Consider the following 23,880-nt stretch of genomic DNA (forward strand, 5'->3'; position numbering starts at 1 on the left):
TTGGATGGAGAGAGGCTCTGTTTGGGTACAAACTTCTGAAATGTGCCCGGCTTAACTGTAGCCTACGATACCGTCGCATCTGTTACCCCGCCCATTTTTGCCTCCTGCCACGCCCCCCATTGATATGCAGCCCCTGTAAGTTGCCCATGAAGGAATTCGTGGGCATGAACCCCGAGACCCTTTAAGTAAAATTAACCACCACATACTTCCAGTGGAAGGAGCCCGAGAACCTCTTAACAATGAAATGTGGATGTAATTAATGGGTTCATTTGTTCTGATTACAGGTTATAAAATACAATGAATGCTGTAAAGGAAAAATTAGTATGATAGAGTAGCTGGAATATTTTATTAAACAGAAGATGGTTAATCCTATTTGTAATATATTGTGCTTTAAAGAAATGTAATCTGAATCCTGAAATATTGTTTGGTGGGCTAATTTACTGTATATTTATACTTTCAGCAATATTACTTTTGTAACACAGTTTGGCATGGGTATTTTTTTTTAAGTGTCAGAATCTGGAGAAAGAAAAATAAATCAATAAAACCACCATACACCTTGAGTTGGGGGAGGGGGAGACATGAGCCCCAGGACCTTTTCAATTACACTAAAGTCATATACTGAGTGGGGACTCCCGAACACCAGTCCCAGATCCTTTCAAACAATTCAACCATCACATATCTCAGGATGGGAGGTGGAGGAAAGACCTAAGCTCCGGAACCTCTTAGGGAATACCGCCCCACCCCCCTAAATAATATATCTCACGTTAGGGGTAAGACACATAATTTGAGCCCCGGAACCTCTTTTCAAACGAGGAACCCTTCTCCGTAAGTGTCTCAGGTTAGGAAGGCGGGGGCGGGGCACGACTTTGAGCCCCGGTACGTACTGAAAAGCTCTGCAGAGTTTCCCTTTGGCAGGAGGGGGTGGGATGCGGGCATAGGTTTTTGTGTGAGAGAGAGGGGGAGGGGGGAAGAAGCCGTTTCATCTCCTCCTCTACCACCCCATCTCTTTCTTTCCCCCTCCCTCCCTCCTTCCCTGCTCGCAGAAGGGGCGGCCCCGGGATGCTCGGCGGCCGCCTGCGTGCGGTATATAAGAACCGCGGCGCTCCCTTCTGCCGCAGTGGCCTCTCTGGCGTGTCGCTCCGACGGCAGCGGCGCCCTCCCCTTCACCACCATGATGAGCTACGGCATGGACACGCTTTATAGCGGCCCCTCGTACCGCAAGGAGCCCGGCTTCGCCGGCGGGCGCTACTCGACGGCAGCCGCGCGCTCCGCAGGCGGCAGCGGCTCGCTGGCGTCGAGCGGCTTCCACTCGCAGTCGTGGTCGCGGGGCTCGGCGGTCTCCAGCTACCGGCGTCTGGGGGCGTCGTCGGCGTCCGGGGCCGCGGGCGTCTTGAGCCAGCTTGGCTCGTCGACTGAGAGCCTGGAGTCGTCGCTGAACGGCGACCTGCGCGGGCGCAACGAGAAGGAGGTGCTGCAGGCTCTCAACGACCGCTTCGCCGGCTACATCGACAAGGTGCGGGCGCTAGAGGAGCAGAACCGGCAGCTGGAGGCCGAGGCGGCGGCGCTGCGGCAGCAGCAGGCCGGACGCTCAGCCATCGGGGAGCTGTACGAGCGCGAGATCCGCGACATGCGCGGCACGCTGGTGGTGCTGAGCGCCGAGAAGGGGCAGCTGCAGCTGGAGCAGGAGCACCTCGAAGAGGATCTGGCGCACCTCAAGCAGCGCCTGGACGACGAGAGCCGGCAGCGCGAGGAGGTGGAGGCGGCCATCCGGGCGCTGGGCAAGTACGCCGACGACTCTCAGCTAGCCAAGGGCGAACTGGAGAAGAAGTTGCAGGCGTTGCGCGAGGAGAGCCTTTTCCTGCGCCGCAGCCACGACGACGAGGTGGCCGAGCTGCTGCTCCAGATCCAAGGCAGCAGCGCCCTCCAGGTGGCCGTCGAGGCTCGCGACGCCGCAGCCCGCTCCGACGTCACCTCTGCGCTCAAGGAGATCCGCGCCCAGCTCGAGGGACACACCGTCAAGAGCTCCATCCAGTCCGAGGAGTGGTTCCGAGGTGAGACTATAGACGGGGCAGGCCATCCCGGAAAGGAGGGGGGGCGTCAGGGAGCCCCCCCCCCGACGGTGGGATAAGAGAGCTGCGCGCGGGGGGGGCAGCTTTGTCCAAAGGAGGGAGGGGGAGGTCACCCCACCCGCAACCCTTCCAGGGACATGGAGAGGGCCGTCGGGGAACCTGGGCGGGGGCAGCAGCTTTGTCGAAAGGGAGGAGGAGGCGGCCACTCGGGAACTGCCCCAAGAATAGGAAGGAAGAAGGAAGGGGACGCCGGGGAGCCACCCGAGAGCCGGCCGGGAAGTAGGGCTGCGTGGGGAGGTACCTTAGTCTAAAGGGGGTCGGTCGGAGAACCATCCTGCAGTTAGGAAGGAAGGCGTGCCGGAGAACCACCTCAGCGGCAGCAGAGGGAGAAAGTGCTGTCTCCTAGCAGCCGCTTCATCAAAGGAGCGGCTAGGAATGGAGGGGGTGTCCCCCGCACTTCATAATCCAAGAGCGGATACAGCCCCCCGCAACTATTTGGAAGTTTCAAAGCTGGGAGCGCGCCTTCGTTGGGAAGGGTCGGCGAATGGGGGCTGGTGGGTTTCATTAATGGTCCCCTTTCTCCCCCGCCCTCAGATAGTAGGGAGCAAAGAACCAGATATGATTCATTCCTCTCCAGGACTATATTTTTCTGGCTATTATATTAATAATGTACCGCCTCGTTATAGTCAAGCATAATAATATGTCATCAATAATTGCAAATTAAATAATTGGTCGTTGTTAGCTGTGAAAAGGAGCGCTTGCAAAATTATCTGCTGATTTTTCTTCTTTTTGGATAAAGAGCCATTTCATCTTGGGGATATTCAAGGGCAGGCTGCGAAAACTTCACACACAAACATACCGGGGAAATCCTCTATTTCTTCCTCTCTTCCCCCCTCTCACATTCGCCTCCCTCCCCATCCCTGAAATCGCGCTCCTAACCCAAGACAAGAGGGAAACAAGTCGCATGGAGCGGAGGAATCTCCAAATGTATTTTTTTCCCGGGGGGATTGTACTCTGCGTGCCAGGGTGGGGAGTGGCATCCCTTGATAAGCCATTACTCTGCAAAAATGGAGACCTTGTCATAGAAGTATCCACGCAAAGGAAGGCGTTGCAATGGGGGCGTGTCCTTATCTCAGTGCCCCCCAGTACGTCTAAATAGCTTCAACTGGGAAACCTATGATAGCAACACTCTTACAGGTAAAGCTTAACTCCCCCCCCTCCCCAAGTGAAGCAGACGAACCGCGTAGAATTGCTTGCATAACATAGGCCAATGCAGTGGACAAGATAATTCTGCAGGGGCGACGGGGGGGGGGCGGCACTGTTCATCGCCCCACGCCAGCTGCTGAGCTGGGAGTGTGTTGGAGGGAGATGTCCTGCCATGGAGGTCAGGCACGCTAGCTTAGATAGAAAAAGATTAGGAAATGCGTTGGGAGGGGAAGAAATGTTGAGGGAAGGGGTGGATAGTCTATTAAAGAAGTTGGGAGGTGGATGAAAGACTCTCTTTCCAGATTCTATAGCGAGGGAAGGAAGACTCCAAAAGGGCCGGGGCGGGCGGGCGGGGAGAGAATGCATTCAGGGGCTTAGGGGGCAGTGGTGAACTTTGGGGATAGCTGGACTGTGGGCGCGTTGCTCCATTGCACCAATACGAGAGGGAGGGGAGGAGAGAGGGAGACTGATTCAGCACTGTGGACAGCGGTGGAAGGAAAGTACTGTACAGTATTGCGCCGTCACTCTTGGGGGGATAGAGGAGGGTGTCCTGCAGTTTCTACAGGGGAAAAAAAGATGAATCCATGGCTCTCCTTGGTGCAAAGGCGGCTATATCCCGCCCCCCTCCGGGAGGAGAACGAAATCTGTCACCAGACCTATCCGTACTGCGGAGGTACCTAAGAAAAAGGGGCCGATCCGCCTTGCTGCAGAGAGTGGGGAGAGAAAATGGTGGGGGTAACCATGTGTGGGACGAGGTTGGAGAGGGGGGGGACGCACGCTGTGTCTGGGGGCCGAGCAGAGGGGCACGTGGCGCCGCTCCGCAGTCTCTGCTGAGTCAGTCCTGCCTCCTGCAGTAACTTGAAGCCAAAGTCAGCTGCACGCGGGGAGGGGGGTTGTGGGGCGGAGGCGGCTGCCAGGCTGGCGCAGGGTGTCTGACTTTTCTTCTTACAGCCCCGCCCCTCCCCTCTCCTCTCCTCCCCAGGGCCCCGATCCTCTCCCGCCGCCCCATTTCCCCTCCTCCTCTGGCCATTTCCCAGTTCCCATGGGATCCACCCACACACCTACCTATTGAAGCGAGAAAGGCGCGCTGAAGTGGGGGCGGGGCAGGGACGCCCCGGAAAGGCTGGTAACGTCGGGATCGGATGCAGTTCGGGCGGTCCGTGCAAGCGCTCGCGCCTCCCAATGAGTTAGGTGGACCGTGGGAGGGAACCTAAGCTGTTTTACACCGAGTCAGACCATTGGTCCGTGTAGCTCACGGCTACACTGCTACCCCAGAGATTCCTGGATGGGGACATTCCTAGCCCTACCTGGAGACGCCGAGGATAGAACCTGGGACCTTCTGCATGCAAAGCAGGTGCTTAGCCTTTTTGCTACGACCTTTCCCCCCTAAACGGAGCCCTTTCTACTCCCAAGCACGGGCCGATTTCAGGGACTGCAGCAAAAGCAAGTTCTCAGAACCAGCCGGATAGTTGGACAGTTCGAGTCACGGTCTCTACCACCTCCTAGCCGCTCTTTTCCTCTCCATGCGCCCCTGGCCATGCTAACCCGCAATCAGCGCCCCCAGGGTGTGGTGGAATGACGCTGTCCAGGGTCCTGATCCAGCCATTTTCCCCAGGACGCTTGCTTTATCACGTTGACAGGCGCGGGGCAGGGGCAGGCGCTGTCCGCGGTGCTGATCCTCCTCCTTTGTGCCGTTGTCGGCGGGGGTCCTGATCCCGCTGTTCGATTGATTGGTTGCATTATATACGGTATATCCCACCGTTTCCCCGCAAGGAGCTCAAGGCACCGTACCTGGTGCTCCCCCTCTTCATTTAATCCCTGCAACAACCCTGTGAGGTAGGTTAGGCTGAGAGGCAGTGACTGGCCCAAGGTCACCCACTAAGTTCCATGGCTGAATGGCGATTTGAGCCCTGGCTCCCCAGGTCCTAGTCTGCACCACTTTAGACCATGCACAAAGTCTCACAAAGACTGGCTCGGAGTGCTACTAGTGGAGAGAGAGAGAGGCTCCCATCACAATGCCACAATTTATTCCTTGGATTGGTGAGGGGAGTCACATATAACTTCTCCCTAAATGTACCTCCTCATTCTTAGCATTGTAAGGGGAAGTTAGCAGGAGGGACATACCTTTACTTCCTACAGATTGGAAAAATCCCTGCTGTTGTTGCAGTCCAGCTTTAACTAAGTCACCCAGTGTCCAACTCCCTTGTCTTTCCTTAGCCATTCCTGTTTGGTAGCCACCAGCTCTACCTACCCTCCTCCTTTCATAAAGGAGGGCAGCTGCAGGGATGTGAGCCAAATATCTAAGCTGGTTTTCCCACAGGCATCTGGGTGGCAGCTGTGAGAACAAGATAGTGGACTGGATGGGTCATTTCCCTGCTCCAACAGCCAAACTCTGTTTATGTTATTGTGAGAAATTGAAAAGCCTGGCATATGGTGGCACTAGGTTATTATTATTTATTCAACTAAATGTTTCATATAGCACTTTCATTGTGCAAAAAGCAGCACATCTCTTTCCTTTTCTATGGGGGTGCAAACTGCAACACACACACACACACACACACACACACACACACAAACAGAGCTTCTAGAATTATCTGTCCCACAAGTCCTTGACAGTATGTTGCTTGACAGCTCTTCAGCATGCCTGCATTGTGAAAATGGCACAGGCTTAACAGTGAGTGGGATGTGACCTAATGGCTCTATTATAGTCCTGTCAGGCAGGTTCCTGTACTGAGAGGCGGCTTCAGATGAGATCGTCAGGTTAGCCCCGCAAAAGCAGTCTGATCTGCCTAAAGAGAACCACCAACGGAAAGTAATTGAGATGGACACCTGAAGGTCACTCAATGCAGACAGGTCAATTTTAACACACACACACCCCTTTGCTCACAAGACGAGGTGCTAAAAGGATGGTTCTTCTCCCCAATGCCCCATAGTATGGTCATTTGTAGGGGCTTTTTGAGTTCATTTTCACTACTGATTTTGGCTCCTGTGGTTATTCTAGGTGAAACCATCCAGACATCGTAACATATTGTCACTTCCTTAATTTCCCAATGGAGTAGTTAGTGATGGTCACTAAGTGAAAATGTCACATCACCCACATACAAGAGGCAGGTTATTGGCAAATGTGGGGGAGATATATGGCTTGCAGGATTTAAAAAAAAAGTGAAAGGAAAAGAAAGGAAAGGGGTTATGAAGTCCCCCAAATGCAGGTGGGGGGACTGTTTGATCATGTATACAGATTGAGTTTGTGAGGGGTGTTATTATGGCTATGTTTATTTAATCTATTCATATCTTGCCTTTTTACAAAAAAAATGCAACCTTTAAAAACATTTTAAAAAACACAAAAATAATAACAAACCGGCTAAAAGCAATAATTAAAATACACCAGAACAGATTTAGAACCTGCAGTTAATATACATTGCTCTCTGACCGTGGCTTAGTGATCAGCATTGTCTGCACTTTAGTTTTCAAAGGCGTGTCTGAATAAGAAGGTCTTAGGCTGACAGTGGAAATATAACAATGAGGAAGCCAGTCTAACCTCTCCTTGGGAAGAAAAGCTACTGTATGGGAGCAGCCGCAGAAGGGGCTTTCTTGTGGATAACCACCTGCCGTGATTCAGATGCTGGTGGGATTGAGAGAAGTTCTAATTTGGCAGCACAACTGCAGTAGTGATTGATGGTAAACTAATCCCCCTGCACCAGGCTTCCTGTCCTTGATCCCACAGTTGCTATGCTCTCCCCCAAAAGAACCCTATGGCAGAGGTAGGTCTTTCCCCAACAAGAATGGCTGCCTGCAGGCCCAGACATCACCAAGGCCAGCCCATCTGGCAAAGTATGTGTTGAGGTTGTTGAGACCAGCTCTCCCTTTCTGAGAGGGGCGCCTCCTATCTGGAGGTCTGGAGTGGGGTTGTGTGAGCTTTGAAGATGAAGAAGAGTTTGGATTTGATATCCTGCTTTATCACTACCCGAAGGAGTCTCAAAGCCGCTAACATTCTCCTTTCCCTTCCTCCCCCACAACAAACACTCTGTGAGGGGAGTGAGGCTGAGAGACTTCAGAAAAGTGTGACTAGCCCAAGGTCACCCAGATGTAGATCAGTCAGGGCAACTGTCAGCTAATCTGTGTCTTCTAAGGCTGTCACTCCTCAGACACCATACAGTCTCTCCACCAAGAAGGGGAGAGATTTGAAGTCTGTCTCTCTCTCTCTCTCTCTCTCTCTCTCTCTCCTCTCTCTCTCTCTCTCTCTCTCTCTCTCTCTCTCCTCACACACACACACACACACACCATTGTCTTTTGAGGCTGTTTGCGCTCCCTGTAATACTGAGTTCAGGTGGTTGAGTGCCGACAGGATTTGAGCTCAAAATTGGCCAATGAGAAAGATTTATAAGCATGCTTTGGTGAATCCTGAAGTCTGCAGCAGTACAAAATACTTGAAGGAAAATTAAATTAGGGGACTCCGCCCCCCCCCTGAAAAAGCCCACACAACCAAGCAGCCAAAACCAGCAGCCCCAGGAACTACGGAATAATGAATGCCAATTGGAACAGGCAGAAAACCAAGAAAGAGGGGTAGGGGAGAGAATAACTGGTTTGCTTGAGCCTTTTAGAGTAGGGCAGGCTGGAAATCTGAAAAGGAGCGCTCTTAACAAAGCGTGGGGAGACACTGCAAAATTTTGTTGCGGATCCTACTATGAAGAGATCAGTTGTGTATGTAGGTGGTTTGAAGAAGCATCTCTCTTTTTTGGGAATAATATTTATTTATTTTCCTTCACCAAACCTGTACATTTTCCCCCACATGCTTATTTACATATACATTTGTTTGTTACATTTTTCATACAATATCTCGAGCCCTCCTTTCCCAACAAAGAAAGGGAAGGATAGGGGGGGGGGAACGAAGAAGAAAAAGAAGTTAAGAAAAATATATGCAAATACAAAAAATAAAAAGAAATATCTTGTCTTTGGACTTCCTGTTATCTCCATCAGCATACTTTTTCCTCTTTTGTCATAGAGTGTATATTCAATCCATGCTATCTCTATTTTTACATATCGTTTTACATTCCTATTGCTTTAAACAACCCATTTTCTACAAATCCAAGCAATTTTCTTCCCTTTTTTACTCAAACGCTATCATAGAAATTTTGTTCTCAGTGTATTTTCTAACATATTTCTTGTATCTATCCCATTTTTTTAAACAAATTCTTCTTTAACCTTTCCTCTCAAACTGTTTGTTAACTGTGCCATTTCGGCAAATTCCTGAAGTTTATTTTGCCAGTCTATAAGTTTTGGAGCTTCTCTTTCTTTCCATCCTTTGGCATCTCAAGCAGCAGCATGGGCTGTGCTCTGGGTCAGAGGGAGGTGGGGCAGGGGGTTGGTTCAGCCACTCTAGAAAGCAATCTCTGTAGACGGCGGGTCCTCCTCCTCGCTTGGAGAGACTGAGCACCACCACCACCAAACCAGGATGTGTCCTCCTCAGCACCAACTGTTTAAATCATAATTCCTATGCAGTTCTTAAAAGACCAGGTGTTTTGCAGTATTAGCATCCATCTGCACACTAACCCTGCGAGGTGGGTCATCATCACCCACATTCCATAAATGGGGCTCTGGGGAGGCAGGCACAAGAGCTAGCTTCTAAGCACATCCTTATTTTCATAGAGATATAATTTTTATTGGTTTTTGCACACGTTTTCCAAACATAACATCCCATCTTATACAATATAACAAACCTTTGACTATCACAGCCTAGGACCTCTGTCCACCTCGATTAATGGTTTTCTAACTTTCTTTCTGGTTTTGCATTTTATTTTAATAGTTATTGCTATAAAATCCAAATCCTAAATAAACTCCTTCTTAGTCCTTTTTCACAATAATTCATATAGTTCTCCTTACAAAACTTCTTGCAATCCTACAAAGCACAGCCTTATTTTCAAGATGCAGGAAAATCTGTTAGTCTATGTTAGTTTCCATTGGTCAGGATCCATCCATTTATGGCCATGAACACACAGGTGTTTCCTTCTCCTCACCCTTCATTTCTGAGATCACTTAAACCACACAGTCTTTTTCTAACCGACCTCATCTTTTTTTTTTTTTTTTGCTCTTCCTACCCACTGCTTGCCCATATCATTTTTCTATAGTCCCCTAGCTGGAAATGATCCTGGGAAAAGCTTATTCTATATGGCGGTCATAGCTGAGTGGGGAACAGTCCTAGCTCAGCTGTAGAGCATCTGCTTTGCATGCAGAAGGTCCCAGATTCAATCCCTGGCACCCCCGAGTGGTTTTAGAAAAATACTCCTGTCTGAAGCCCTGGAGAGCTGCTGCCGGTCAGTGCAGACAATACTGAAATAGACAGACCAACAGTTGGGCTCAGTTAAGCAGTTTCTTATGTTCCTACCTGTATTCAGAGGTTAACTGCCTTTGAATGCAGAGCTGCCCTGAGCAATCATGACTTATTTCCCAGCCACAGGTGGGGGGGAGGGGGAGGGGAGGAATCCTGCATTTATTTCAACCCCTTTAAAAATATTCCTAAATCAGAGGCTGCTATCCTGCCTTCTGCAGAGGAGAGCCATATGTTGACTACACATTAGAGAGGCAGTGTGGTTCAGTGGTTATAGTGCCAGACTTAGGACCTGGGAGGCCAGGGCTCAAATTCTCACCCAGCCTCTCAACTTATCCTACCCACAGGGTTCTTGCGGGGATTAAATGGGGGGGGGGAATACCATGCACGCCACCTTGAGCTCCTTTGAGAAAAAGTGCAATAAAATAAAATGAAATAAATACATATTTATGCAACATGGAGAATACAGCATTCGTTTAGGCTCCATTCCATTTGCCACCTTTACTGCTGCTGATCCTCTCTGGAGGATCAGAAGTACCAACACATTAAGGTTTGTTTTTCAGGATGCTGCAGTAAGCAATATGTGAATGCAGCAGGCGCCCTTCTCAAAGAGACAAAGGATGTATGAGCAGAGGTCAGAAGAGCTCACAGCTACTTAATAATAGCATTCAACTGATTTGGGTTCTGTTTTTTAAGTTGAGCCTTTTTTAAATTTTAGCAGATCATTAATGACCCCAATTAAAAGGGAAAAACCCTTCACCATCATCGCAGCGCGGGTGACTGGAAAGCAGAGAGGGAAAGGGGGTCACATTCATTCTCTGCATCTATCTGCCTGCATATGTGGCAAGGCAGTAACATGGAGTATTATCCCTCCACAGGATGCCACCTGAAAATCCAAATTCCCCTCTCCTCCCTCTTGCATCTGGGAGCTATGAAACCCCTGCTGAATCTAGTGGGTGATCAGGACCAAACCCTCCTTTATAGCCAAGGCTGTATACCTTTTAGCTTACGATGCTGCAAACACACAGCAAGCTAGCAGCTTAAATAATACAAAACACAGGCAAGAAGCATAAAAATCAGTTGTGGGGTTTTTTTTGGTGAAGAGTGCATATTGAGGCAATACTATGTATACAATTGGGAGCAAGATTCATTCCACTTTTAAAGCTGAACAGCTTTAAACGAGTGCAAAACCAGTATATTGTATTTTTTAAAAAACAACAACACAAAAAACTCCATTAAGAATGTTTTAATAATGCACAGTTCATCCCCCACTCCCCGGAACTTGCCTAGTTCCAGATGATGATGCTGAATCATGTTGCAGATCCCAGCAGAGGGGGGCTGGGCTGTCCTTTCGTCTCAGGAAGTGAAGTGATGGAGGCTTGGAGGTTCCCATCAGGAGCTGGCCAAAGCAGCTGAATTGTCTTAAGCCTATTATTATCCCTTCCTCCTTTCTTGCCCCCATCTCTCTGCAACTGTGCTAGCTAGGGCTAGCTAGAGCTGAAGGGGGTTGGGGCAAGCGGGCCGGCATTGCAGTGGTGGACGTGGCCAGTGGCAAAAAATGGGTGGAGCAATAGGCTTCACTGCCGCCTGTGTACCGTAGGCTACATTTAAAAGGTAAAGGGACCCCTAACCGTTAGGTCCAGTCGCGGACGACTCTGGGTTGCAGCGCTCATCTTGCTCTATAGGGCAAGGGACCTGGCATTTGTCTGCAGACAGCTTCCAGGTCATGTGGCCAGCATGACTAAGCCGCTTCAGGTGAAACCAGAGCAGTGCACAGAAACGCCGTTTACCTTCCTGCCGGAGTGGTACCTATTTATCTACTTGCACTTTGACGTGCTTTCGAACTGCTAGATGGGCTGGAGCAGGGACTGAGCAACGGGAGCTCGCCCCATCGCAGGGATTTGAACCGCCAACCTTTTGATCGGCAAGCCCTAGGCTCTGTGGTTTAGACCACAGCGCCACCCGTGTCCCAGGCTGCATTTAAGCCATGTACAATTCAGAGCTTTCTACGGGCATCTCTCTCTAGCCAGGGAAGTAGGAGGCAGGCTCACAAGAACACAAGTGGCCCATCTAATCCAGCATCCTGTTCTCACAGTGGCCACCCAGATACCCCAATGGGAAGCCCAGAAGCAGGACCCCAGAACAAGAACCTTTCCCCCTCCTGTGGTTTCCAGGAACTGGTGTTCAGTAGCATTACTGCCCTCCAACCAGTGCTGGATTTACGTATAAACTAAATAAGCTATAGCTTAGGGCCCCACTCTCTTGCCCCCCCCAAAAAAAAATTAAAGGAAAAAAACCTGGATGTACATTTCCAAAATATAAGATAAAAAACAAATAAAATAAAACCTACATCCAGCAACAGTGTTTTGTGTTGTGTAGGCTTCTATAATGTAAGTAATGAGCCCCGCCTGCTAGCCTACTTCCTAAAATATCACTGGTTTTCTCATTTCTACATAAAGGGTGCCTACATTCTGCACAGATTGGTTGCATGGCAACATGTGCAAATGGCTTTCGATACCTATTAGGTCCACAATTTACCATATAGCATATATTCAACACCAAAAAAAAACAGTGACAATTTGTTGTTGACGAAGCACAGCTGGACATATAAAGGGCCCCATTACCTTCAGTAGCTTAGGGCCTCATCAAACCTAAATCCGGCCCTGCCTCCAACCGTGGAGGCAAAGCGCAGCCATCATGTCTACCAGCCTCAATGAATAGCTTGGTCCTCGATGAATTAGTCCTCCAGACCATGAATTCATCCAATCACATTTCAGGGGCACATTCCAGTCTGGCAAAATCACTAAGTTAGGGGATAGCTAGGACGCGGGTGGCACTGTGGGTTAAACCACTGAGCCTAGGGCTTGCCGATCAGAAGGTCAGCGGTTCGAATCCCCATGACAGGGTGAGCTCCCGTGGCTCAGTCCCAGCTCCTGCCAACCTAGCAGTTTGAAAGCACGTCAAAGTGCAAGTAGATAAATAGGTACCGCTCCAGCGGGAAGGTAAACGGCGTTTCCGTGTGCTGCTCTGGTTCTCCAGAAGCGGCTTTGTCATGCTTGCCACATGACCTGGAAGCTGTACACCGGCTCCCTCGGCCAATAACGCGAGATGAGCGCCGCAACCCCAGAGTCGGTCACGACTGGACCTCATGGTCAGGGGTCCCTTTACTTTTATCTTTAAGGGGATAGCAGAGAGCCTGTCACTGAGGTCTGTCATATGGGAAGGGGCACAGCATGTGGAGAGTCTCAAAGGCCTCATCGAAAGCCCCTGGGGGCCGCATTTGGCCCCTGGGACTGGAGTTCTCCACCCCTGTTTTAGACTGTTGTGGATGGAGTAGGATTTACCTGTACTTGGCGCTCTTTCCTTGACGATATATTTTGGCATGCTTTGCGACTGGATAGATGCCGTTTCTCCTTTCCCTTCTCCACGTTGCAGTGAGGCTGGACAAGCTGTCAGAAGCGGCCAAGGTGAATACCGATGCCATCCGTACAGCACAGGAGGAGATTTCCGAATACCGCCATCAGCTGCACTCCAAAACCACCGAGCTCGAAGCTCTCAAGGGGACGAAGGAATCCCTGGAGAGGCAGAGGGCCGACATCGAAGACCGCCATCATGTTGATGTCCTCTCCTATCAGGTAATGTGTGGCCCAATGGCAGCTGCCCATAACAGACTTCCCCAACCAGGTGCCCTTCAAATATCAGGTCTCATCAGCTTCCCATCAGGACTGTGGATGGGGCCATAGTCCAGTGATATCTAGGTTCACCACCTGGAATTAAATCCACCAGTCTTAGCTGTATAACCCAAGGGTAGCCCAGGATAAGCCAAGCTCTCTTAGGCTGAAAACAGACAAGAATGTTTAAGAAAAGAAGTGTTGAAACTTCTCCCACTGCCAGCACTGAAGGAAGATCTAACGACCACCCTTATCAACATCTGTCTGTGGATTGAAGAGGGTGCCATCTTTCCTTTTGCCCCCCGCAGGGGAAAAAAGGGTGATAGTCAATGACAGTCCTACTCAGAGCAGACCGGTTGGAGTTAATAGGCATGAGTAACTTTGGTTTGATAATTTCAATGGATCTATTCTGAGTAGGGCTTACAGTAGGTGTAGTTTGTTAAGAACTCTTAGCACCCTTAGGAGTCCCCTGTTTCCTTCTGAGAACTACAGTTTCCCAAGCGATTTAACAATGAATCCCTCTTCACTGGGAACTCTGGGAATTGTTGCTCTGAGAGTGGAATAGGGGCCCCTCCCAGCAACTCTCCGCACTCTTAACAAACGACACTTCCCAAGATTCTTTGGGGGAAGCCATGACATTATAGTCTAGATGAGACCTAAGGCATACAGCTATTTTTTAAAAAACACAGAACTTAGGTGGATCTACACACGGGGGGGGGCACTATAAAAAGTTAGAAATGAAATCGTTAAAAAAGAAGAAGAAAAAGCTATGTAAAAATCGCATAGAATTTTTTATTTGCTCTCTGGTGCCATCTCATGTTGCATGTTTATAATGCATTCAAAACATTGGTGGTTTGTTTTTTTAAAAAAAAAAAAACTAATGTAGCTGAGTCCCTTGTTTGGTTGGCTTGAAGATACCCCCCCCCCCCCAGACACACATGCAGATAAACACCATACAAACAACGCTCCTCAAAGCAACCTTATTATGAGTTGTGTTCTGTTGATGCTCCTAACCTGGACAGCTTGCGGATCCTAGAATATGCTCCCAGAACCCTTTGCAAGAGACTCGGGTTCTTTGATGTGGAAAAACCGAAAAGCTAGAATATGGCTGCTGTAGAAGAGAATGGAAAGCCAAATGCTTTAGTCTCAGGCAGTGGTCCAGGGCATGAAGTGCATTTTGCCTATACAGTATGCACAGCCCTACCTGACCTTCTCCCAAATGGGCAAGCTTCCTAACAATACTGGCACCATTTAGCAGTTCTTTGCTGTAAATGTCACATTTATAGACATGCCCCTTCAATATACTACATTCCTGTGTGTCTGATCTGCAGCCAATGGAAACCGGCCTCTCCTTGCACTGCTGAGCACATCTCCTTATTGTTATTTTTGTTTGGATTTATTGCACTTGTATCCCACCTTTCCTCCAAGGAACAGAAGGGGATGTATATAGGGCTCTTCCCCCTACTCACAACAGTCCTGTGAGGTTGGTCAGGCTGAGAAGGGTTGACCTGGCCCAAGGACACCTGGTCAGTTTCCTTGTGGACCCTGGTCTCCCAGGTCCTAGTCCAACACTCTAACCACTACACCACACTCCCAAGAAGTGGCAGGTTTCAGTACCACAGGTTGCCACAGGATACTGATAGTTGACATGTTGCTGTTAGTGCTTCTGGAACAGTTTTTTTTTTTAATCTGCCCCTGGTTTTCTGTTATTTGTAATTGGTATTTGTGGTTTCAATCCCTTTACTGCACTGGGATCACTTTTGTGGTGAAGGTTGGCTTAAAACTATCTTTAAATACCTTTAAATACTTAATAATCACACACACACACACACACACAGCGAGAGGGGGGGGGAATATTTAAGAGTGAAATCTCTTTCTTCCCCTTACAACTTGAACATCTTTGACCTGAATGCAGTCCAAGTTTCGGTGCATGCATAGCCCTCCCATTGAACTGAATGGGGCTTGACAGTGCTTGGGTTTGGGCTAGATCAAATGCAGGCAGATTTCAGGCTTCTGGGATCTACTTTGCTAGTTACTGGAACACATCAGAGGCTGGTCAGAAGTGCCACCAACCTCTGCCTGCCCTCAGCCAGCCCACCACAGGCCTTCCTTCTTACTTACGAGTCCAGGGAAGTGACCCTGGCTGCCAGCTTCCTCCTCTATCATCTCATTGTTGCCCCTTGTAGAACTTGGCAGGGAGGAGCAGGGCGGAGACAAAACTAAGAATTAGTTGGCTCTGCCTGCCATCAGCTCTGGCGCCCCCTAGTGTTGGGCTCCCTGCCTTCTGCCCAAGCGGCCCCAGTGGACATTAACTGCCGCTGGTAGAGGCCTGAGACACACCAATTACAGCCTAGTCGAAAAGGCACACACTCCAATTGTAATATGATGATAATGATAACCAGTGCTTTTTTTCTGGGGGGGGGGACACAGGGGGACACATACACCTAAACATGTTGTGAATGTTTGTACTTTTGTCCATTTGATGTACAGTCATACCTCGGGTTAAGTACGCTTCGGGTTGTGTACTTTTTGGGTTATGTATTCGGCAGACCCAGAAGCATTTACTTCCAGGTTCGCGGTTGTTCGGGTTACGTACTTTTTGGGTTATGTACCCAAGGCCGGCGCGTTCCATTTAGGCAAACTAGGCAGCTGCCTTGGGCACCAAAATGGAGGGGGCGCTGGCCAGCCTGCCAGACGCCGCCCGCTGCGCCCCGGTGCCACCTCCACTGCACCTGTCACCTGTTGAGCGGCTTCAGGCTGCTATGCGTGGGTGCGTGCCTCCGGAGAGCAGCCTGAAGCCGCTCGACAGGCACAGCTGACAGGCGCAGTGGAGGCGGCCCCAGGCTCGCGGTCCCCGCGCGAAGCTCTGGAGGCGTGCGGGGAGCGCAAACCTGGGGCCACCTCGCCGTGCCTCTCAGCTGTTTTTTATTTTATTTTTATTTTTCTACTTTATTTTTATTTTTTTATTTTTCTATTTTTCTATTTTTCTATTTTCTATTTTTATTTTTATTTTTATTTTTTATTTTATTTTATTTTTTATTAATGGGGGCTAGAAGGTGATCTTGCCTAGGGCGCAAAAAAAACCCCTAGCACCAGCCCTGTACGTACCGCACCCCGAAACGAATCAGGTACGTAACCCGAGGTACCACTGTACAGTATTTATTTTTCCTGATTTGAACTATAAAATGGTGATTTTCTTGAGTCAAAATGAGAGCATCCCTAAAAAAAACGTTTGTTTGTTTTCAAGAAAGAAAGCGCTGACAATAGCTACCTGCCGAACAGGTCACAATGTAAAATATACCATTAAAAACCATTGAAAACCAATTGCAACCATAAGAAGAGGTTGGGTCCTAAAAATAAGACATCTCAAACATCAGAGGCTAAGATAGAGAGGTGCGTCTTCCGCATAGAACAAAGATTGAATAATGCCATTGCCAGATGCACCTGTGTGTGGAAGGGATTAGAAGTCCGGGGGTCCTTTACCTTTTTACCTTACCTAGAAGCCCAGGAATCCCTTTTGAGTATTTGCACACTGTTCTCCTGAAACTGAGGAACCTGGTGCCTTCAGGGTTCCTAAATGCTTACCTTTGGAATATAAAGAGCAGCTCCTCCTCCGTGTTCTTCCTGCACTCCTTCTCCAGAGTGACCCTAGGAGCCCATCCTCAGGGGCTTTCCTCCATTCACTCTGATTGGCTCCCATCAGCACAAAGAGCAAAACAACTTCATGCTGATTGGGCAGATCTAGGATGCTGGTGGCTACAAAAATAGTATCGTACTTTTCCGTGTATAAGACAAGGTTTTTAAACTCTAAAATAATGTTAAAAACAAAAGCAAAAAAACCTGGGGCCATCTTATACACGGTGTCAGGGGTTCTTGCGACTACTCCAGAGTAACGATGCTCCGCATGCTTGTCTTTAAACAGTTTTTATAAGTGCAGTCTATTTACAGTGAGACAGGTGTGTAAAACATGTCTGCTCATTCCAATGCAGAATCCGGCACTGCCCCCCCCACGTGATCTTCCCCAACATAGGAGTCTCGGGACAGTGAATCTCCTCCCTTTCTTTCTCCTGCGTAATTCCGGAACTGGAGGAAAGGGTCTACGCTCCATGCTTTCCTTTTCTCCCTCCCCCCCCTCTTTCCTCCCTTCTGTGTAGCCGGGGCTCTCCCATGCGTCTGAAGCCCTGGGCCTCTCTCTCCACTTCCTGACTAGCCTCCTCAGAGCCCTCGCTTCCATCACTGCTTGGGGAGGAGCTACTTCCTCTGTACTTTCTCCCCCTTACACACGGATAGTGCATAGAGCGGGTGGGTGAGTGTTTGCAGCCGTGAGCTGCAACTTGTCAGTGACGATTTGGTGGGTGATTGGTGGCTGCTGCAAGGGCTGCTTTGGATTGGCTGCCACTGTGGGTGTGCAATTGATGGCTGCTGAGCGGGCAGACGTTTGTTTGCTTCTGCAACATGAGCAATCGTGAGCGTTTGTCAGTTGGGTTAGTGGTTTTCTGCATCTCCTCCCAAAAAGTTCAACAAACTTGGGCAATTGCCCCCCCCCAAAAAAACTCAACAACTCTAGGCCATCTCCCCCCATTTTCTTAAATTTGAGTCCCTCCAAATAGTCTTATACACGGGGGCGTGTTATACATAGAAAAATACAGTAATAGACCTTTCCTCCATGACCCTGGACCGGCCACTACCCCACACTGGGTCATCAATGTGGCCCTTCAGCGCCAGTCACCTCACACTCTGCCTAATGCTAGGGCCAGCTTCGACCCTGCGGTTCACTCATTGGCCGCCTCTCGTTCTGAAGATGACCCACACCCTTCCTTGCCTCTCTTTCATAGGAGAGCATCGCGCAGCTGGACAATGAGCTGAGGAATACCAAGTGGGAGATGGCAGCCCAGCTGAGGGAATACCAAGACTTGCTGAATGTCAAGATGGCTCTGGATATAGAGATTGCAGCTTACAGGTAGGTGTCGCTTCATATCCCTACTCTGAAAGGCTCACAGGCGTGTAAGCCCTTCCTCCTCCAGACACGGCATCGTTTCCTTTCATGCTGTCGTGCACAGACTCATCGCTGTGCCTGTCCAGCCTTGTTTTCTTCACCTCGGTCCTTCAATTCCACTTCTCCACAACCCACTCTTTCCTTGTGTTTATTTATTTATTTTATTTTTTTTAAAATATTTCGTTTTAAAATGCATACCCCGCTTTTCACCATCTAGGTCTCATAGCGGCATACAATGACTTTTTTTATTTAATGTACAAGATTTGAAACATAAATGAAACCTCCAACCTCAGAAATTTAAACGAAGAACACCTGAAATATTTTAAAACATCAGAGGAGCACTCAGGACACAAAAGCTTCCTGGAATGAAATGGTTTTAATCAGGCACCTGAAACTCAGCAGGGAGATGACCTATGCCTGACTTCTAGTGGGAGGGAGTTCCACAGAGTTGGGCCCACACAACTGAAGGTGCAGCTTCTTGCTGAGATGAGTCATGCTTCTGGTCCCTAGGAGACCACTAACCCTGCTTCCCTGGGTGAGTTTTTAATTAAAACTGTGGAGTTTTACTTTGGCTGGTGAATCATATTTATTCCCTTGGCCTCGTTGCCAGGAAAGTGCCTGGAAAATAATGGCAAGAGCTATGTCTAAATAGATACATAGATCTAGCCATTATTTTCCAGGCACTTTCCTGGCAACGAGGCCAAGGGAATAAATATGATTCACCAGCCAAAGTAAAACAAATAGATACTGGTCATCTTCACACCACGCACTCAAAGCGCTATGGTACCACTTTGGCTTCCCCCAAAGGATTATGGGAGCAGTAGTTCAGTAAGGGTGCTGAGAGTTGTTAGGAGACCCTTATTCCCCTTCCCAGAGCTACAATGCTCAGAGTGGTTTAACAATCAATCCCTCTTGCCTTGCCAGGGAACTCTGGGAATTGTAGCTCTGGGAAGGGAATATAGGGGTCTCCTATCAACTCTCAGCACCCTTACTGAACTACTGCACCCAGAATCCTTTGGGGGAAGCCATGGCCGTTTAAAGTGATATCATAGCGCTATAAATGTATAGTGTCGATGTGGCCATTTTTGTACACCCTCCTGGTTTTCTGCATGGCGATTGGTACTCGCAGCCAATTGGTTTAGCAGGCTCTGACTTCCTTTGATTTCTCCCACCCACCTTTTTTTTTTTTGGAAACAGGAAGCTCCTGGAAGGCGAGGAATGCCGCATGGGAGCTGGGCTGGGCCTCTTTCCTTTCCCTGAAGCCCTCCCCAAAGCCCCCAGCATTTCCACCCACATCAAGGTCAAGAGCGAGGAGAAGATCAAAGTGGTGGAGAAGTCCGAGAAGGAGACGGTGATTGTGGAGGAGCAGACCGAGGAAGTTCAAGTGACTGAAGAAGTCACGGAGGAAGAGGGAGGTGAGAAAAAGGAAGAGGAGGAGGAGGGAGAATCTGAAGGAGAGGAGGGAGGAGAGGAAGAAGAAGGAGACGCAAAAGAGGAAGAAGAACAGGGAGAATCTGAAGGAGGAGAGGGTGGTGAAGAGGAAGAAGAAGAAGAAGAAGAAGAAGAAGAGGGAGAGGCAAAAGAGAAGGAATCTCCAGCAGTGGAAGAAGCTCCAGAAAAAGCACCAACACCTACAGAAAAAGAGGTGAAATCTCCAGACAAGATTCAGTTGCCAGTGAAGGATGATGCCAAATCTCCAGCATCCAAGTCTCCAACTCCCAAGTCTCCAGCATCCAAGTCTCCAGCCCCCAAATCTCCAGCTCCCAAGTCTCCAGCTCCCAAATCTCCAGCTTCCAAGTCTCCAGCTCCCAAATCTCCAGCTTCCAAGTCTCCAGCTCCCAAGTCTCCGGCGGTTGCCTCCCCGACGCAAGAGGAACCTAAGTCCCCAGGCCAAGCAAAGTCTCCAACAAAGGAAGAGGCCAAGGCTCAGGCAACAAAATCTCCTGAAAAGCCCGCATCCCCTACCAAAGAAGATGCCAAGTCTCCGGCAAAAGCTCCATCTCCCACCAAGGAGGAGAGCAAGTCTCCAGATAAGGTCAAGTCTCCGGCAGCAAAATCTCCGGAGAAAGGGGCAACCCCGACAAAGGAGGAGTCCAAATCTCCAGGGAAGGAGGAGGCGAAGTCCCCAGAGAAAGCTAAGACCCCACCGAAGGCCAAGTCACCTGAGAAGGAGAAGCCGCCACCGAAGGAACCAGCCAAGCCACCTGCGAAGGAGGCCAAGGCCCCTGCAAAAGAGGAGGAGAAAGCTCAGGTGAAGCCAAAAGCAGAGGAGGAGAAGAAGGAGAGCAAGAAAGAAGAGGAGCCCAAGAAGGAGAGCCCGGCCAAGGATGTGCCAAAACAGGAAGCCAAGGTGGAGGAGAAGAAGGGGAAGGAGGAAGACCAGAAGAAAGCCTCCAAGCCGGAGCCACCTGCCCCAGAGAAGAAGGAGGAGGCCCCTTCCAAGGCAGAGGATAAAGTGAAGGAAAAGGAGCCCACCAAAGCGGCAGCGAAGGCCAAGCCGGAGGCAGAGAAGGAAGCGGAGAAAGCCAGCAAGAAGGAGTCGGAGCCAAAGGCTCCAGCCCAAGAAGCGAAGGCCAAGGAGCCGAGCAAGCCGGCCGAGAAGGAGGCAGAGAAACCCAAGGTGGAAGAGAAGAAAGAGGAACCCAAGAAGGAGAAAGCGGAGCCCAAGAAGGAGCCAGAGGAGAAGCCCAAAGCTGAAACCAAGCCCAAAGAACCAGCCAAGGCGGAGGCCAAGGAGACCCCCAAGGCCGAGCTGCCAAAGGAGTCGGCCAAAGCCACCAAGCCCAAAGCTGAGAAAGTGGAGAAGTCGTCCAGCACAGACCCCAAAGACAGCAAAGCCGCAGAGGCGGCGGCCGCGGCAGAGGAAAAAGCGAAGAAGAGCGAGAAGTGAGAGGGCGGAAGCTGGAGGCACCCGGCAGATGTCGGAGGAGCTGTTCAAGGGCCCTCCCTGCCTCAGGACGGGCTCCCTTTTCGCCCTTTCCAAGGCTGGACCTTTTCTGCTTAGGCGAGTGGTGACTCTCGCTCACTCGCCGAGGCGTGGAGCTCATGTTAGCAATATGTTTATGTGAAAGAAAAATAAACAAGACACCCCAAATAAGCAATGAACCGAGCCGCCGCCGCCACCCCCCCAAAAAAAAGGTGGTTCAATAATGTTATGATAGCTTCCATAGCAGAATGTGATATACGCAGAATGCCACATTTAAACACTTGAATTTATTTAAGAAACGGGGAGAGGGAGGGGAGGGGAATATCCAGAGCAAAACTTGACTTCCCTTTTCAAATAAGTGCATTTATTTCCAAGTATGGGCAACGATGGGTCGAATGCAATAAATGAATGTATGCAGTTAGAGCTGGGATTTATGCTTTGGGAGATGTACAGTAGGCTAGAGAATTCCAAAATGATCTTCTAAAAAAAAAATGCCTTGTCTTCATTTTCACACTGTCGAGAGCTTCATCCAATAGCTGGTCTCAGGAGGAAGGTCATTCAGGGCGCGTTTTATACCGGAAACCTAAATGGGTTTCAAAAGTGGTTCCATTGCTTCGGTTCCTCGCCTCCATTCTTTAAGGGACCCTGGGAAATGCAAGTTTACCATGGATACCGAAAAGGGATTTCTCAGCAGAATCCCTTTGCAGGAGAACAACGGTTCCCGATGTTTTCTGGGAAGGAGCCTGGCTTAGGTTTGATGTATTAGATGTGCCCTTTGTCATTAAAAAAAACCCATTAAAAAAAACCATGCGCGTGCTCGCTTCGGCAGCACATATACTAAAAAAACCATGCACACACATGCACACACTCACCCACCCACCAGAAAAAAGAAGTGCACTACAGCGAGTCAAACGTTCACTTCCAGTTGCTTCTGTGCAATAAAAGCAAATGAAAATGCTTACAAAGAGCTGACTATCTCCTTTGTGTCATGGTCTCCTTTCTGGGGTGTCAAGAGGGAAGGTTTGGCAGGTGGAGCTCAGTGGTGAACGATTTGCTTTTCATGCAGAAGGTCCCCAGTTCAGTCCCTAGCATCACCACTGAAATGGATCAGGAAGTAATGGCGAAGATCTTGGGGAGTCGTTGCCGGAGTGAAATCCTGGGCTCAGTGAGTAACAACAACAACAACAACAACAACAACAATTTATACCCCACCCATCCGGCTGGGTTTCCCCAGCCACTCTGGGTGGCTTCCAACAAAATATTAAAATACAATAGTCCTTCAGATATTAAAAGCTTCCCTAAACAGGGCTGCCTTCAGATGTCTTCTAAAAGTCTGGGAGTTGTTTTTTCCTTTGACATCTGGTGGGAGGGCGTTCCACAGGGCGGGAGCCACTACCGAGAAGGCCCTCTGCCTGGTTCCCTGTAACTTTGCTTCTCGCAGGGAGGGAACCTCCAGAAGGCCCTCTGAGCTGGACCTCCATGTCTGGGCAGAACGATGGGGGTGGGAGGGGAGGTATACTGGACCGAATGCTCTCTGACCTCAACTTCCTCTGTTGCTTTAACTAAGCTGTTAGAAACCCTGAGCATTAGGGACTGAGATGCACTTGCCTAGGCAGCTCATCCCAGTCTAAGGCTTCCAGGATGGGGAGGTCAACTGGCTTGCATGCAGAAGGTCCCAAGGCAGCTGCTGTATAAAGCAGCTTCCTGTATTCCTGCATCTTAAGGGAAGGCCTGAAATTCAATGGCAGAGCACCTGCTTTTCATGCAGAAGGCTACAGGCCACAACCCTGTCCTGTGGCGCTGAATTCTAAGTGCTAAAAAAAAAAAATTATTCTCAATGTAGAACATCTGTGCATGCAGAAGGTCCCAGGTTCATTCCCCAGCATCTCCTGGCAGAATGCCCCCTGCCTGAAACTCTGAAGACCTGCTGCCGGTCAGAGTAGACAAAACTGAGCTGAGTGGTCTGCATAAGGCAGCTTCCTCTGTATCCCTTGGCATTAACTCACTGTCTATCGGCTTCCTGCCTAACATTACCTGGTTCCCAAGCTTGCTCATATAATATATATGAGCATCCTAATGTCCTCATAAGCAACCTGTACTACTTAAAACCAATGGATCCACTGGTCTTCTTAATGGATCTTCCTTCCCGCCTTTGGTTTGGCCCCAGGTGTGCTTCTGCTACAAGTCCAGCCTATACCCAAGTGGCTTTCCCACTTTGCAGCAGTATTTTCGATTTGGCACTGCAACCCGCACCCTTGTTTTGCACCTGGCTCAAGGCTGTCCTAGATCTTACAAGTGTGCAAGCTGCCTGCGTTCACTCTAAGACTCCTCACCGACTGAGAAATTGTCCTGATCTGCAGCTTGCGGAGTTATATGACACCTGCAGACAATTGAGCATTCGTTACTATTCGTCTGCAGGGACGGGGCGTCCAGTACAACTTCCCAGTGCGTATTCCTGTCAACTTTCTATGCTGCGAAAAGTCTGCCGCCTTTGGGAGGGGAGGGAAAGATCTTGTTGCACAGGAGCACCCAACCCACTTAATTGCGTACTGTGAATTTGCTCGTATGTGACTGAATCCCATTCACAAAACAACAATGCCCTGGAATCAGCTTTTGTTTGTCTCATTCTCCTCCCAGCCCCAAATACAGGGATAATCACACATGGGGTGGGGTGTGTATGTTACATC

General features: G+C 49.4%; 1 protein-coding gene across 1 annotated transcript; it reads left to right on the top strand.

Annotated features, from left to right (window-relative positions):
* The first annotated feature begins 1,171 nt into the window (after window positions 1–1,171).
* Window positions 1,172–21,935, top strand: NEFH (neurofilament heavy chain). Its single transcript, XM_035099223.2, has 4 exons — window positions 1,172–2,051; window positions 13,036–13,235; window positions 18,107–18,231; window positions 19,465–21,935. The coding sequence occupies exons 1-4, from the start codon at window positions 1,172–1,174 to the stop codon at window positions 21,155–21,157; spliced, it is 2,898 nt and encodes a 965-aa protein (XP_034955114.1). The 3' UTR covers window positions 21,158–21,935.
* Window positions 21,936–23,880: the final 1,945 nt, after the last annotated feature.

Source organism: Zootoca vivipara, chromosome 17 (assembly GCF_963506605.1).
Source record: "Zootoca vivipara chromosome 17, rZooViv1.1, whole genome shotgun sequence".
In the NCBI taxonomy this organism is placed as follows: Eukaryota; Metazoa; Chordata; class Lepidosauria; order Squamata; family Lacertidae; genus Zootoca; species Zootoca vivipara.

Coding starts and splice junctions, on each gene's coding strand:
- NEFH (XM_035099223.2), top strand. CDS start 1,172: ATGATGAGCTACGGCATGGACACGCTTTATAGCGGCCCCTCGTACCGC. Junction 2,052..13,035: donor GTCCGAGGAGTGGTTCCGAG/GTGAGACTATAG, acceptor TCCACGTTGCAG/TGAGGCTGGACAAGCTGTCA. Junction 13,236..18,106: donor TTGATGTCCTCTCCTATCAG/GTAATGTGTGGC, acceptor TCTCTTTCATAG/GAGAGCATCGCGCAGCTGGA.